This window comes from Protobothrops mucrosquamatus, unplaced genomic scaffold, assembly GCF_001527695.2.
Source record: "Protobothrops mucrosquamatus isolate PMUCROS unplaced genomic scaffold, P.Mucros_1.0 scaffold537, whole genome shotgun sequence".
Taxonomy (NCBI): Eukaryota; Metazoa; Chordata; class Lepidosauria; order Squamata; family Viperidae; genus Protobothrops; species Protobothrops mucrosquamatus.
Genome location: NW_015386842.1, coordinates 107272 through 122756, shown reverse-complemented (window position 1 = coordinate 122756; position 15485 = coordinate 107272). Strand labels below are relative to the sequence as shown.

Genomic DNA, 15485 nt, shown 5'->3' with positions numbered 1-15485 from the left:
GTTTTCTCTTAACAGAATATGAAAGTTAAGTTTTAAATTTCATTTCATAATCATAAATGAATTGATTATGTTGCTTTTCATGGTACCCTCTGGACCTCTGTGGAAAACTACTGGGATGTCAGCATGCTATGGATGATCTTTGATTTGCTGTGCATAAGATCCTATTCTAACGTAATCAGGCCTACAATACAGTCAATGGGATATGCATTATGCATTGCCTAAAACTATCTCCAAAGCAACTTTATTTGTGGGAAAGAGAATTCTCACACGATTAAAAGTAAATTGTCATAAACATATAATATAACAGGCTTCTTCAGCACAATGCAACTATCTTAAGAGTTGCAGACCTCATTAATGAGACTGTTTTTTACAACATAGTGAATTCCTGCCCCATTAACAATACCTTTGGGACTCTGTAAGCTCTTTAAAAGCTAGTTGAATGAGTACTTTTTAAGTTCACATGCATACCCCATGCACAGCACTTAAACCCAAATCCTTATAATGGAGAATTATGTTACTCAATTTACAAAATACCCTTTCACTCTTTTTTATCATGTTCTTTTCCTTTGCTTTCCTGAGTTAAGATAGGAGAGTGCAACTCTTCCTTGGTTGTGGGTCAAATTTCTTGATTGAAGGGCACTAGAGTGGTGTGTGAGTTGGTTGTACTACATTCTGCAAAATGAGATCATGACAGAAAAATCCCCCCCCCCAACTTAAATATGTGATAAATATTATTATTCTTCCAAAAGAAGCCCAACAAAAGGATCTGTTCAAATGATCTCAGGCCATTAAATATTAAATCTTGCAGATGCACCTTCACTCTGGCCCATCAAAGTTCTTCTTGAGTTCAGGTAACTGTTGCTTGGGATCATTATTTTTGTAATAAATGGTTACTTGGCAAGATTGTACTCATTTGTTTATAAGCATTCCAAAAATAATTATAAGCCATTAATAATATACAGAGAGGATAAATGAGACTCATCTCTGAAATGGCTTGATCAGGGAACAGTGTAAGCAAATGAAAATAGCAAATGAAAAAAGCAATGGTCAATACAATTATGTGAATCCCATCCTCCTGAAACAAAATTTCCAATCAAATATAGACTATTATCTTTTTGCGATATGACTAATATATGGAACAGTCATATAAATAATATAAATAAATAAATGCCAGCTATTGCTGGCTGTGATGTACAATGGCTTAATTTATAATGAAACAGTAATAATAACATTGAAATAACAATATAGTAAAGGTTTCCTTACTTTTCTAATGCACTCTGAGCTACTCGTTCTTTTTCCTTTTTCTGTTTGTCTTTGTGCTTCTTCACTCGAATTTCCCATAAACCTCTTATGGCTGAAAAGTCAAATATTATCACCTGATGTCCCATAATGCTGGCATTAAGATTATCTGAAAAAACAGTTTCATTTTAAAAATGTCATGATAAGGAACAGGAATATCTTATTTAATACTAAGAAAGCCATTTTATTTAAGCAAGTAAAATAACAAACAAAAACCAGCAAGTAACATATCATACAGTGTACATTGTTTTAAAAAACATAGCTATATTTTTTTTCAATCCTACAAGTGCCTAAATTGATTTATCCATTAAATGTTATTTATCATCCTACACTTGAGGAGAGACAACTCAATTTATGAACCAATTGTAACTTGGATTCAGATACATCAGGCAATTGATTTGGTCATCATAAAAGAGTCCGAAATTGATAATAATTTTAATTTATATATTCAATTTTTTCAACTTGGGAGACTTGCCTCTCATGGGTTTTTGTTTTGTTGCTTAGATGCTAAAATAATATGGATGATCTTAGAGAACATAAACTTTACCTAGAGTTAATCAGGATTGATAGTAAATATTATAGTATCTGGTGTAAGGCAGATCTGATACATTGTCATTCATTTGTTGGAATCCAAGCCACATAATCTCTAGCTATCCTGTTAGCTGGGGATTACTTATATTAAAAACTCCAAAATTATTGACAACAAAGTAAAGTTATTATAGTATGTTTCAATTCATGAGATGGATATGTATATTCCACTTGCAATGTATACATTGAGGATGCAAGTTGTTTGAAGTGTATGTAACTTTCTCCTACATAAGCACTGTCTACAAGTAATGCATTGGAAACCAATTCCTATTTGATTGATGACTGAAAAGATAATATATGCAGTTATATCCACTCGTAAATACCAAGAATAACTCTTTTCATACTATTAAAGCAGTCACATTTTCCCCCCAGTTTACTACCTGGGAAGGTTCTGGAAAAGATAATCAAGCAACGAATCAGTGAACACCTAGAGGCAAACAAAGTCATAACCAAAAGCCAACATGGGTTTGTCAAAAACAGATCATGTCAGACAAGATAAGATAACCTTTATTGTCCTTTTTTATTGAGGGCACATTGGCACACATGAAAAATGAAATTTAGTTCCTTGCTCTCAAAAGTGTGCACATACATAACACATATTTAAACATGCTATATACAACATGTATAACCCTTCATCCTTATATATAAATAACATAAATATTAATCATTGACCATTTTGAATACATTGCAGAAAGAAGAAGCTTTAGAGTTCACAAGGTTAATATTGTATGTATAACAAATCTTATTGTATACTTTGATGAAGTGACAAAATTAGCGGACCAGAGGAATGCTGTGGATATAATTTACTTCGACTTCAGTAAGGCATTTGATGAAGTAGATCACAACCTACTACTTGATAAGATAGAAAAATGTGAGTTAGACAGCATCACCACCAGATGGATTCGTAGCTGGCTGATTGGCTGTATTCAGCATATAGTCCTCAATGGAACTGCATCTACATGGAGGGAAGTGAGTAGTGGGGTGCCCCAGGGCTCTGTTCTGGGCCCAGTGCTCTTCAACATCTTCATCAATTATTTGGATGAGGGAGTAGATGGGGAACTCATCAAATTTGCAAATGACACCAAGCTGGCAGGAATAGCCAACACTCCAGAAGACAGTCTTAAGATACAAAAGGATCTTGACAGACTTGAACATTGGGCGCAATCTAACAAAATGAAATTCAATGGTGAAAAAAGTAAGGTTCTACATTTAGGCAAGAAAAACCAAAAGCACAGGTACACTAGGTGGTACCTAGCTACATAGTAGTAAGTGTGAGGTAGATCTTCGAGTTCTAGTGGACAATCACTTAAATATAAGCCAGCAATGTGCTGCAGCTGCCAAAAAAAGCCAACACAGTGCTAGACTGCATTAACAGAGGGATAGAATCAAGATCACATGAAGTGTTAATACCACTTTATAATTCCTTGGTAAGACCACACTGGGAATACTGCATCCAATTTGGATTGCCACGACATAAAAAAGATGTTGAGATTCTAGAAAGAGTGCAGAGAAGAGCAACAAAGATGATTAGGGGACTGGAGGTTAAAATATATAAAGAACAGTTGCTGGAATTGGGTATGTCTAGTTCAATGAAAAGAAGGACGAGGGGTGACATGACAGCAGTGTTCCAGTATCTCAGGCTTTTCCACAAAGAAGAGGGAGTCAACCTATTCTCCAAAGCACCTGAAGGCAGGATAAGAAGCAATGGATGGAAACTAACCAAAGAGAGAAGCAACCTAGAACTAAGGAGAAATTTCCTGACAGTTAGAACAATTAATCCGTGGAACAAGTTGCCTTCAGAAGTTGTGAATGCTCCAACACTGGAAGTTTTTAAGAAACTGGACAGCCATTTGTTTGAAATGGTACAGGGGGGTTGGACTAGAAGACCTCCAAGGTCCCTTCCAACTCTGTTATTCTGTTATTACTCACTTGCTTCATGGTATGCAAAATGCTAAAATTCTATTTGAGGTTGCTTGGAGAAGAAAATGCATGCACATTCTAATTTATACATGAGAGACACATCTACCAGATCTATACACATTTTTCAAGTCACTCCTGATTTAAATTTGGGGTGAATTAATTGCTTTCAGAGACTGGTGCTCATCTGTTGAGAAAACCAGTCGCAAAATTCCAGTTATAATTGGCTAGGGGATTAATAACATCTCTGTTTCTGAAAAATGGCTCAGTGAGCTCTTTTACAACCAACAGATCCAGACTTTTTATCTTGTCTAAAGACATGACCTCCGATAGAGTATCATATTAGAGCTCTGAGAAATATTGATAGTGACAAGCCAGAGATGTGACTAACAGTGGTGGAAGTCTAATAGTCAATTCTTCTCCCTTGCTTAGAATCAATGGCTGAAGATGTCACTGTTTAAGTGCAACTAATATAACTGAACTGAGCTTTTGTTATGTTTGCTCCTTCCTAAAGTCATTCACCAAGCCAGCTTTCAAGAATTCTGATTTTACATAGAAGTCAGGACGTCTTTCAAGAATAATTGCTTCAACCCAGAATTTATTTTTTTTGTATATCTTGAAATTTCATTAGATGTTATATTTATTAAAGTTAAATAGAGTGTCGGTAACTGTCAGTCCAATGGAAAAAAATCAACCTTTCTCCCTTCATTGTCTTAAAGATTAGATATATTCACAGATGAGGGATTTTAGTCATTCTGACTATATTCACATTTTAAAGACATCATTCATTTTCTGAATATTGGTTCAGTGTGTTGGACAGCACAAAATGAGTAGTTTTGTTATTCTTCTGGGATGTGTAGAACTTTTGAATGCAGGATTAAAAAGTGTCTTGCTCGTCTTCATTCATTTTTTCCTACTAAATATTTTGTTACTTTTCCATATTTTATTATCTTTCCAAGATCTATTCCAGGGGTCTTCAATCTTGGCCTTTTTATGACTTGTGGACTTCAACTCCCAGAATTCCTCAGCCAGGTCATAAAAGGGCCAAGTTTGAAGACTCCTGCAGTACAGGGACCGCAGAATAGATGTGACATGAAACTACTGGCCAGCACTCATAAACACCTGGACCCCATTATGAAACTTCTGGATGATCTTTTAAAGAAGCTCCATATAGAGTGCATTGCTATAGTGCAGGGATGGCGAACCTTTTAGAGACTGAGTGCCCAAACTGCAACCCCAAACCCACTTATACATCGTCGAGTGCCAGGTGGGTGTGGCCCATTGGGTGGGTGTGGCCCATTGGGTGGGCATGGCTGTGGTAGTAATGGCAGACTGGGTGGGACTAAAAAGTTCAATCAATCAATTCCAACTTTGCAAGATCTTTTTTTTTCCCGCGAGAAGTTGAAATTTACTGAACCTTTTTTTTTTTGCACATGGTGGCAGAGGCCTAAAGTGAAAGGTTTTATAAAACCCAGCTGAAGGCCTAGGACTGGGGTGACAGCGCGCGTGCCCACAGAGAGGGCTCTGAGTGCCGCCTCTGGCACCCGTGCCATAGGTTCTCCACCACTGCTATAGTGCATACAAATAAAGAGAGATAGCCACTATAATCAGATCCTTCCACTCCAAGTAAGATCACAATTTGGTGCCCCAACTAAGCTGGGCAAAGATCATCCTTCCTACTGATCCAGCAGACTGCAACTGTTCCTTCACAAGGCAATACAACCCCATCCAGAGACACCACAGGGAACTTCAGTATATAACAGTAGCTCTCTCTACCTAGGATTTAATCTGAATCTATTCTCTCTCATCCACAGTAAAACTTTGTGCTGCTGATTTTAAGGGTACTTCTTCCCTTTCATTTATTTTCCTTTTGCTATGTTGAGAAGGTATCTTGTTTTCCCGATTCGATTGTTTCAATTGATATTTCAGTGTTTTTAATCATTATTAGCCATTTTAAGAATTGTATGGTGTAGGATATTGTTTTTAAAAAGATACATTATATATCTTAAAGATATATTGTTCCTTGAAACAAGAGGAACTTCCTCCCCCTCAATTTAAATCTAACTGGGCTGGCAGCAGAAAATATTTCAACACTGGTTGCAGACTAGCACCTTTCATTACAACCAAAGATAAAAAGCTAATTTAGGAGATATAGAGCACCACAACCATGAAGCACAACAATGTTTTTATAGTTGCTCTCCACTTACAAGCATCTGCCAATTGAAGGTACCACTTCAATCTGGTTAATGATAGGGTCCACAATAACAGATAATTAAAAATAAATGGGATTTTTCCCCATATTCCACAAGATAGGTTAAACCTACCATAACCCTTGTTGTATTTTATGGCTATTCTATACCCCCCTCAATTAGTACCAATACTAAGTTTCATGTTACTTCAAATATACTGTAATAGCATGTGCTTCAGAACCAGTAATATTTATGTTTCCATTGTTTATATTATGTTTGTTATAGTATAAAGTATCTATGAGCTCATAATAATATCATAAAGGGGTAAACACATCACAGCGTTAAACCTAATATTTGCAGAGATTGTTTATTGACAAAGGTGTCAACTCCCAGCTAGAGACAATTGGCAATTTATTATTCTAGACATGCATACAAGCAAAATATTACGCACTGGTAATGATGTAAGTGAAAAAAATAAGGAGAAAATATATATTTGAAGTATCCTAAGAAGACACTAAAATGAATGAACTTTCTTTTCCAACTCATATTTGTTAAATTTAGACAGCTGACCAACTCCATAAAGACTTTGGGTAGCAAATAACATTGAAAACTTAAGAACCAGTAAAACAAATAGCAGAATGATGCATATCCAGAAGAGGAAAGATTCCAGGTAACATCTCTACATACACACACACACACACACACACACACACACTCACACACTCACACACATACATTCATAACAGGCCCACCAGCCACCTTAAAGCAAGGTTCCATGGGAAAGAACCAGGCTATCAAAGACCTTTTAAGCACAGTCTGAATGGGAGCCATGCAAATCTCTGGGAAGATGCTGTTCCAGTGGGTAGGTGCTATGACACAGGAGACCTGTTTCCTGAATCTGTTAGGGGGCATTTTTGGTAGGTAGGACCTGAAGTAGACACCCTGTGGCTGATCTGTTTGGGGATGGGATCTTTCTTTCTGGTAAGTGCAGTAGGTTTGCTGTTTTTAAACTGTTCAGGTGTTATTTCCTAAGGACAGGGATATGAGTTCTATTACAATGGCTACCTAAGGAAATCAAGTGGTAGAAAACCTGAGGCTTCTCTAAAGTTGCATTGCAGATTCAGATATATTTCCCTTATAATAGGAAAGTCAATACAGAGCTGATACTTTCATTCAGATAACATGATACTGTATGTCAAGATCATGATATTGTATATCATGACACTGTATATCAAGATATCATGTGATACTGTATATCAAGATCTGGAATCAATACCCAGGCTGACTATTAGCATGCTAGAGCCCACTATGGCTGACACTGTTTATCACGGCATTCTCTTTTATGTGATCATTTCCTTATTATTATAGCTAGAGGACTATAGACATAGATTATGTTTTTACAATTAAAAATATTGTTCTAAAATAAAATTGGGCTTCTTGTGAAGTGTTGTTGGCTGTTGGGTGGGGATAACCTAGATCAGTGGTTCTCAACCTTTTTAATGCCGCGACCCCCAACCAGTCGTAAGTCGAGGACTAAACCGGTCGTAAGTCGAGGACTACCCAACCAGTCGTAAGTCGAGGACTTTCCCTGCCCGGGAGCGCCGCGCATGCGTGGTTCCGCCCTCTGCGCCGACCGAGGCGTAGCTGGCAAGCGGCAGAGACGGAGCAGGCTGACCACCAGCTGGCCCAGCCCAAGGGAGGTAAGGCACCCACCGGAAAAGGGGGAAAAATGGCGGACAGCCTTGCTTGGCGACCCCCGTGAAATGGTCGATCAACCCTAAATGGGGTCGCGACCCATAGGTTGAGAACCGCTGACCTAGATTCTTTTGAATACATGTACTCAACCCATGGATTCTGTTATACTTCCATTAAGAGGGCATTCTCAGCTGCTTCCTTTGCTGCGGTTATTTTTTTATCAGCTCTATGGTTTATCGGAACGATTTCAATATAGCAAAGATGTCCTGCTAAAGAGAAATCTATTGCACCAGAATGTGGAAAAATAGAACAGCATGCTCACAACACTGAGCAATTCTTCTGCACACCTAAGCATTATGCATTCTTATTGGTATGAATTGAATTTATGGGCAGGCTAGCTTCCTGCTCCAAGTCCTTTATTTTGTGTTCATCTGCCCTCTGACTGTTTTACAATTTTCATTAGTGCTCATAAATAATCGACCAGCTCTCTTCTAACAAAGGAAGATCTTGTTTTACTTTTATCTTAGTACAAGGAACATCTGGATTAATCCTTTTTGTCTAACATTTTGTGCTATGGAAGAAATTATCAATAAACCAGTAATGTATCCCTCCCCTTGGGTGGTGGTGGTGTTTCTTTACCACTTGCATTTTGAATGGAAGAATAATTAACTATAGTCTCTGTGCAGCTTAAAGTTTAGCCATTCAAAGCTTGTTGGTAATATCACTTTTTTAAAGAGGACATCTGTTTAGGTCATGGCATATTTCTCTTGGGTAATGCCTGATTATAGTATTGTATATCTCTGTAATTTATCTGTCATGAGAGATTATGAGATTTGGTCTATTCACAATATCTACGAAGAATGCAAAGATTCCAAACTGAAAAGATAGGGTTGATAGACAGAGATGAGAAACCTACAATGGTACCATGAATGATAAAGGTCTGTATGTGGAGTTTGTAGTAAGGGGTAATTTTAGCTTTAGCGATTCCTGTTTACACATGAAAAATTTACCAAGCCTCAATCGATGCTCTCATGTTTAACACAATGAGCTAGATTCATTCCCTGTAAGAGTTTCAACAGATTTATGGAAGAAAGGAGTCAGTGCATGAACTGTGAAATTCATTGCTTTTGCAAAACCCTTTTCTGCTTCTTAAAGCTTATGAAAACCAGAGAATATACACATTTTCAAAAGAGCTGCTACCGTTTTCATAATTGCTCAATTTAAAATGGTGTTTTATTCAACAGACAGCTACCAGGTGTCACATCAGAAATATTTCTACTCTCAGGACAATGTGCTCTTAAGAGCTTCAGAAACAAAATATGCATTATGCTGATCAGGGGTCCTGATATTACCCCTTTTTTGTAAGCTTTTTGCAGTCCGCGTATTTTCCTCAATTTATTAATAGGAAGCCTACATAGTTAATTCAACATCCTTTGATGCAGAGGCTGGTGTTCTTTTTCCTGACAATGAAACTTTTCTGCACAATTGACTTTCTCAAAGTTGATCTTCTAGGTCTAACTTAGTATAATTATAGCTGTAACAAAGTGCTGTTTTAGATTATCACACATTAAAACACAAGTCTTCTCGGCAGATAGATCGTAGCATTGTACCTCCAAAAGTATGGAAATAAATATTCAGGGCTATTAGCATTAATTTGGTCATGATTTTGACTAGTCTAAATCAGGATTAGTGAGGTAGATTGGTAACAGAAAAGATGTATTTATTTAAAGAAATAGTGAAGATAGACAAAGCCAGCTACATCCTATCAGTGGGCACTAGGATCTCTGTAGGCATGTGTGTCTGTGTGCATCTGTGTGTGTGTGTGTGTGTGTGTGTGCGCGCGCGCGCATGCGCGCATAAGCAAACACATGTAAAGAGCCTGAGATTAGCAAGCTCAAGAAAAAGAGCAGGCAGAATAAAATGCAAAGAGAAGATACAGAGTTAATTCCTAACTTCATCCGCAGCTTGCTGTCCCTTGTGAGGTTCTAAGCATCAGTGCCACTAATGCCGAATTTCCAAGGAGATATTTCAGGATTCATGAAAGAAAATTATCTCATCATTAAGGTTCACTTGAGAGCTGCAGTCTTTGTACTGTCAAGTCTAAATTCTTCACAGAGATGCTAATTAATATCTTTAATTATGGATTAAACAGTGGTTGATATGAGAGGCTTTCTTGTATCCTCTTGCTCTTTGCCACTGTAATATCTTTGCCACTGGGCTGAGGGATGTAAAATGACAGATTCCCACCCAACCCTTCTTTTCCATGAACTGGCAATCATCTTCTGCAAAAGGATTCTGCCTTCTGTGAGATTACTGAAGAATAATAAGCTAATTTTATTGACAAAATTTTTTATGAGCAGTGCTTTATACATTTTAATACCAACATGTATAACCGGAGAGCAGCTTGGCCTATACTCAAGTAAACACTTGATTAGAGCAAGCATCCAGGTCAGAAGTTGGATGCTTGCCTGGATGCTTGCCAGGTCAGAAGTTGAAGTTTTCCAAAGGCCAGTTGGCACTTCTGAAATTATCACGATGCAGCATGTGACAAGTGTCAGATTAAAAACTACAGGCCAAGTAAGCATCCTCTGGCAAACAACAGCGGTTATGCTTCATTGGAGCAGAAGTAAGACAGCAAGTGCCCATCTCATTTCTGGTAAGATATTATGAAACTATAAAGAATAAAGCACCTGTTTGACATGCTGGCACCTTTCCCTATTTAATTCTGAGTTTCTCTATTCCTATGGCAAAAGAATGGATGTAGACAGGCTTGAAAGTTAGAATAGACTGGGACCCATGTACAGGCTGCATGTTTCTGCTCTGGGATCAACTGTGGGTATCTGATTCTGGAGAGATGCTTTTTTTTTTTTTTGCCTTTACACTGGGGCTGGCTGGGGAATTCTGGGTGTTGAAGTCCACAGGTCATAAAGTTGCCATAGTTCCCCATCCCTGTACTAGACTTCTTTCTGAAAGTATGGGAATGGCTTTGGATGTCTTTTGTACAAGGTGACCAATCCCGAGTCGAAAACCGTACTCTTTCTTTGGGCATTGAAGTGTTGTCTCTTATAGTTTTTCCTAGATCACGTGTTATTTTGGATCGAGGACATAATTCTGGACTTATTAATGTAAGTCAAGGTCTACGGCTAAGACTCCCTTCCAAGAACTTGGACCAGTCAAATTCCCACCATGGCACAAGGAAGGTGAGGCACATAGCCCATAACTTTGACCACCATTGTCTCTTGGTTCTCAAAGCAGAGTAGTTCTTTGCCTTGCAACAAAGACTAGTGATTAGCAAGTACAATTTGCATATCAGCCAGCATATCCCAGCATCAGCCTTTTAATGATGTTGGTTACAATACGCTAACATACTTCCCAGAGTTATAATCAAAAGTAACAGTCATCCCCTTGGACCTAGATATTTGCTTCAAATGCCATAGGCTGGATCTAAGCTTGTTCCAACCAAGTTCAGTGTTGAATACACATGTTCATGCTTGTTTCTGAATATTTTCTCTGGTGCCATTTGTCCTAACTGAGCACATAGACCACAGCAGCTCAGAGTCCTGCAGACAGCTTAACAGGGCCTTCCTCTGTCTGGGGCCTTCCAAATGTGATAAAGGTTTAAGGCTGGCACAGCACATTGTAGGTGCTGAAAATGCTATTTTGTTACAAGAGGAAATACCTTTCTTGAGTTTTGAAGTCATAGTGTATAGCACAGCCTTAATTTTCGTATATGACTGCATGATGCTTCCCAACTCTCCCACATCAATTTTTTTCAAATAAAACTTTGAATCAATAGAAAGATCTGCACATCTTTTTGTTAAAGGTGCCAGTGGAATTAATTCCACAGTATGTGAAACAAGAATTTGGCTCAAGAAAAACATTGTGAAACACAAGAAACAATCATTCTTTTTCATATTCATTTCACATAAATAGGGAAATAAAATACTGCAAACACGTTACAGTGGACCAGATCAAAGATCTGTCTAATCTGATGTCCTCTTTCTCATTCTGACCAAGAAAATGCCAATAGGAAATATATATACTGAGGTCAATAGTGCTATTGTTATATTCCAGCAACTGTTATTCATAAGATACCTCTGATCACAAGATATGCTCACCATAATAATAGCCGTTAAGCCCCATGTCTCTCTCCAACCTTAATATTTATTTGATGGAAGGTTAGGACAAGTTTTCAACTAACATTCATTTACAAGTGAAAGGAACCAGCTGATCTCATGCAATATTTTGTAAAGGTTTTTATTTTTTTTCCTTTCATATACGAATATTTGATTGAAATAGTCCGAGAAGCAGATATTCCATAGCCTGTTAAATATCCCTCAACATTCTGATACAGAAAGATAAAAAGTCCTTCTTTCAAACCATATTTTTTACAATAAATCTTTGTTGCTCCAACTTAAGAGATACAGCGGAAACTGCAGAATTAGTAACAACAATTTATAAAACCACACTTAATGCACATATCAACGTACATTTTAAGCTACATATCTGAAACATTTCATGCTTCAAAATATCATAATAGTATTTAGATTGCTTTTCTTTTTTGTTCCACCCAAATGCATCGACATTTTGGCAGGAGCCAACCAGATCTAGCAGCAATTAAGACTTTTCATATATGATTCCCACAGGTTTCAAGTTTTGTATTTTCAATCATTATCCCAACAAATACTTACCTGCACCCAAGGGTCACTTTTGTGTATAGCTCCTCAGTGTACCTATGCAGCAAGTATGTTGGAAAACTCTGAGGTTGTTTACAGAAACATCACGGTTGGTCAGTTCAATATCTCTATTTGTTTAAACTTGCCAGGATGCTAATGTTGCTTTCCAGATTTGCTAATGTTCTATATTTGTAATATGCTAACTTGATCTGTGGCTTGAAAGCAGCCACAGGCATAGAATGGCATGACAGAATATCAACACTCCTCAGCTTCACTTGGTGAACAGAATAGTACTTTTAATATGATAAGCCTCATGCTTCCACTAGAGTGATAGAAATAACACTAGTCTGACCTACAATCAAACATAATTTAAAATTAAATTGAAGCATTAGATATGGTACTCTCCACATGGCAGAAAACAGAAGACAGGCTATTTACCTTAGGAATAATATACTGACTGATGAGAGGGACATTGCAAAGCCCAAATCCCCATCTACAAGACAGTTCAGCAAAACAGGCACATGTTTTAAAAGAAAAGTTGACCTTCTGACCTTCCTGATATAGTCTCAAAGATCTTTGAAGGAACAGATCCAACTTGACTTTCCTGGCAGAACTTCATCTCTGAGGTAGCTGCATTGCAATGTATGTGGAGAAGCAGTGCCAGGAAGCCATGTGGTTAAAAGTCTGCTCAATTTACTAAGGGTGCAACAGAAGGCTGTTGCAAAAGTCTCCACTTTGGTTTGCTTACAGATCAGTGGCCTGTGATGTGTAAAAGGCAAAAAAAGAAAAGAAGGCATTATGCTTTTACTACACAGAACCACTGAAGTTACAGTGTTGAATTGAAACTGGGTGATTTGGATTCAAGTACAATCTCAGCTATGGAATCTCAGTAGGTGATATTGAATCAGTCATTGTGTCTCACCTCAACATACAGCTATTCTGTTGCTAAGTGACAGAGTTGTCAAATGAGGTTGTACAACCTTTCTTGCCACAGTTGTTAACTGAACCATTGCAGTTGTTAAATTACTAATAGAGTTGTTAAGTGAATTTGGTTTCCCCATTGACTTTGCTTGTCAGAAGGTCACAAAAGGGGATCACATGACCCTGGGACACCGCAACCACCATAAATATGTGCCAATTGCCAAGTGTCCAAATTTTGAGCACATGACCATGGGAATGCTTCAATAGTCATAACTATGAAAGATGGTCATAAATCACCTTTTCAATGCTGCTGTAACTTTCAGTGCCATGGTAATTGTAATCCCAATTAGGTCTCCTTTCTGCACTGGAGAAATAGTCCCACTAGACAGGGGGTAGGCACTAGACCAATATAAATTTTTACCAGTTCAAATTACAGGTAGAAAAATAGAAAGAAAATCACTTGAAGAAATGAATCTGAGATGTCAGTTTCTTCTTTATTTTTGAAAAACCTTTGTGCTGAAAAATGACAAAAAGGACACAGTATGTTGCTACATGGCCCATGTGCTTTAGTAAGCACAACTGAATTAATTTCATGTAAATATCTATGCTTATCGTTGCAGCTTTTCATTTTGTTAATTGTCTGTGTTATGTTTAATTCATTGAACCGCTATAATATATTCAGTGTTTGTTTTCTTCACTAGGTTATCACTCTTTTGTATGGACATTTTCTTTTGCATTGCATACATAGGTCGAGAAGATCCAATATATTATTAAATTATAGTGTGGGTCAAAAATTTAATGCCCTGCCCAAATTCAATAAGCCTCAACCAGTTCATTCAAACAATTAGATCAGGTTACATGGGCTATAATCCGATGCAATCTATTGCATTCTCACAATTCCCAGACTCTTCTGCCAATTTCATTGAATTTGCCACATTGCATTTCTTTCCTTCCATGTTTTACAGCAAAGGCAGCACAAAAAGGGGAACTGGGGTAGGGTGGACATGCTGTACTAAATAACATAAGTAAAGGTTAAGAAACCTTGCTACAGATATGCAGGTCCCAGTGGCAAATTTAAGTCAGTTCAATTAACCCTTCCTTGTCCTTTGGAAGATGTAACGAAACAAAAAATTGGTAAGGTTTAATATGTCTGATCCAGCAGCATCTAGAGCACATTGTAATCAGAAAACATTTCTTGTGTTAACTGTCCTATAGGCGGGAAATTGAGAAGTGATCCTGCAAAAGGCTGGGCTGCTTCAGAAAAGGATGAAATTATACTTTATAAAATTACACAGAGTGGAAGTGATTAGAAAGGTGTCTTTCTCTCTCTCTCATAATAGCAGAATCTGAGATCATTCAGTGAAGCTGATTGGTAAGGATTCGGGATAAAGGAAGTGAATTATTGGTTTTTTTTTACATAGCACATTTTTAAACTATGGATTTCGGTCGCAAAATATAGTGATAGACACTACCTTATATGTCTTTAAAAATCATCCGCATCTACTGAGAATAAATGTTTAGGAATGTTATTGTTAGGAGTAGGAGGAATGTTCATTTAATTCACATTTGAATACACTCTTAACAAGTTTGCCTTTTAAAACCAATGCACAAACCTAAGTTTGGTTATCATTTCAAATTGGATTATTCTAAATTTTGCAATACAGTTTGCTAATCAAAGTACATATTTCCCTGAAAAGAAGACAGCTCAGAATTTTAGACAAGTCCTCCCAAAGAATGTTTAGACAACCTTCCAAAAAGTCTGTCTCAGTTATACTATTCATAATGAAACCAAGATATTTTTCCCATTTTAAGTGTAACCTTGGGGGGTGCTATATGCTTCCTTTTGATATATTAATGAAGAGTTAATACAAAACAACATTTACGCATTATTTCACCAAGCCTCAGGAAAAGGGCTGTTATGACTATTCCTCCAGATCAGCAACCATTTTAATAATGTATTTTAGAATATTTGATATCCTGAGTGCACAACTATTGCATATGTAATTGGTTTTTTATTTTTGACTACGATGTGTTTCTTTTAACCCAAATTATAGAACCAGAGAATATTTCAGTCAGATTATTGAGATACCTTGGAAATACAACTAATAATACAGCATTTACAGCACTATATTGGGGAAAAATGCAAACTAATAATTATAATAGGCAGAATCGTTAACAGAAAGGAGACGTTTGGGAAAAA

General features: G+C 37.2%; 1 protein-coding gene across 1 annotated transcript in view; it reads right to left on the bottom strand.

Annotated features, from left to right (window-relative positions):
- The window catches only part of LRRC2 (leucine rich repeat containing 2), a 78587-nt gene extending 66077 nt beyond the window's left edge, over nt 1–12510 (bottom strand). Inside the window, exons 1-2 of the mRNA XM_015816955.2 lie at nt 12380–12510; nt 1264–1408 (exon numbers count right to left, since the gene is read on the bottom strand). Coding sequence (XP_015672441.1) covers nt 1264–1388 — 125 coding nt within the window. The 5' untranslated portion in view covers nt 1389–1408; nt 12380–12510. The remainder of the gene's footprint in view (nt 1–1263; nt 1409–12379) is intronic.
- Between the last annotated feature and the right edge of the window lie 2975 nt (nt 12511–15485).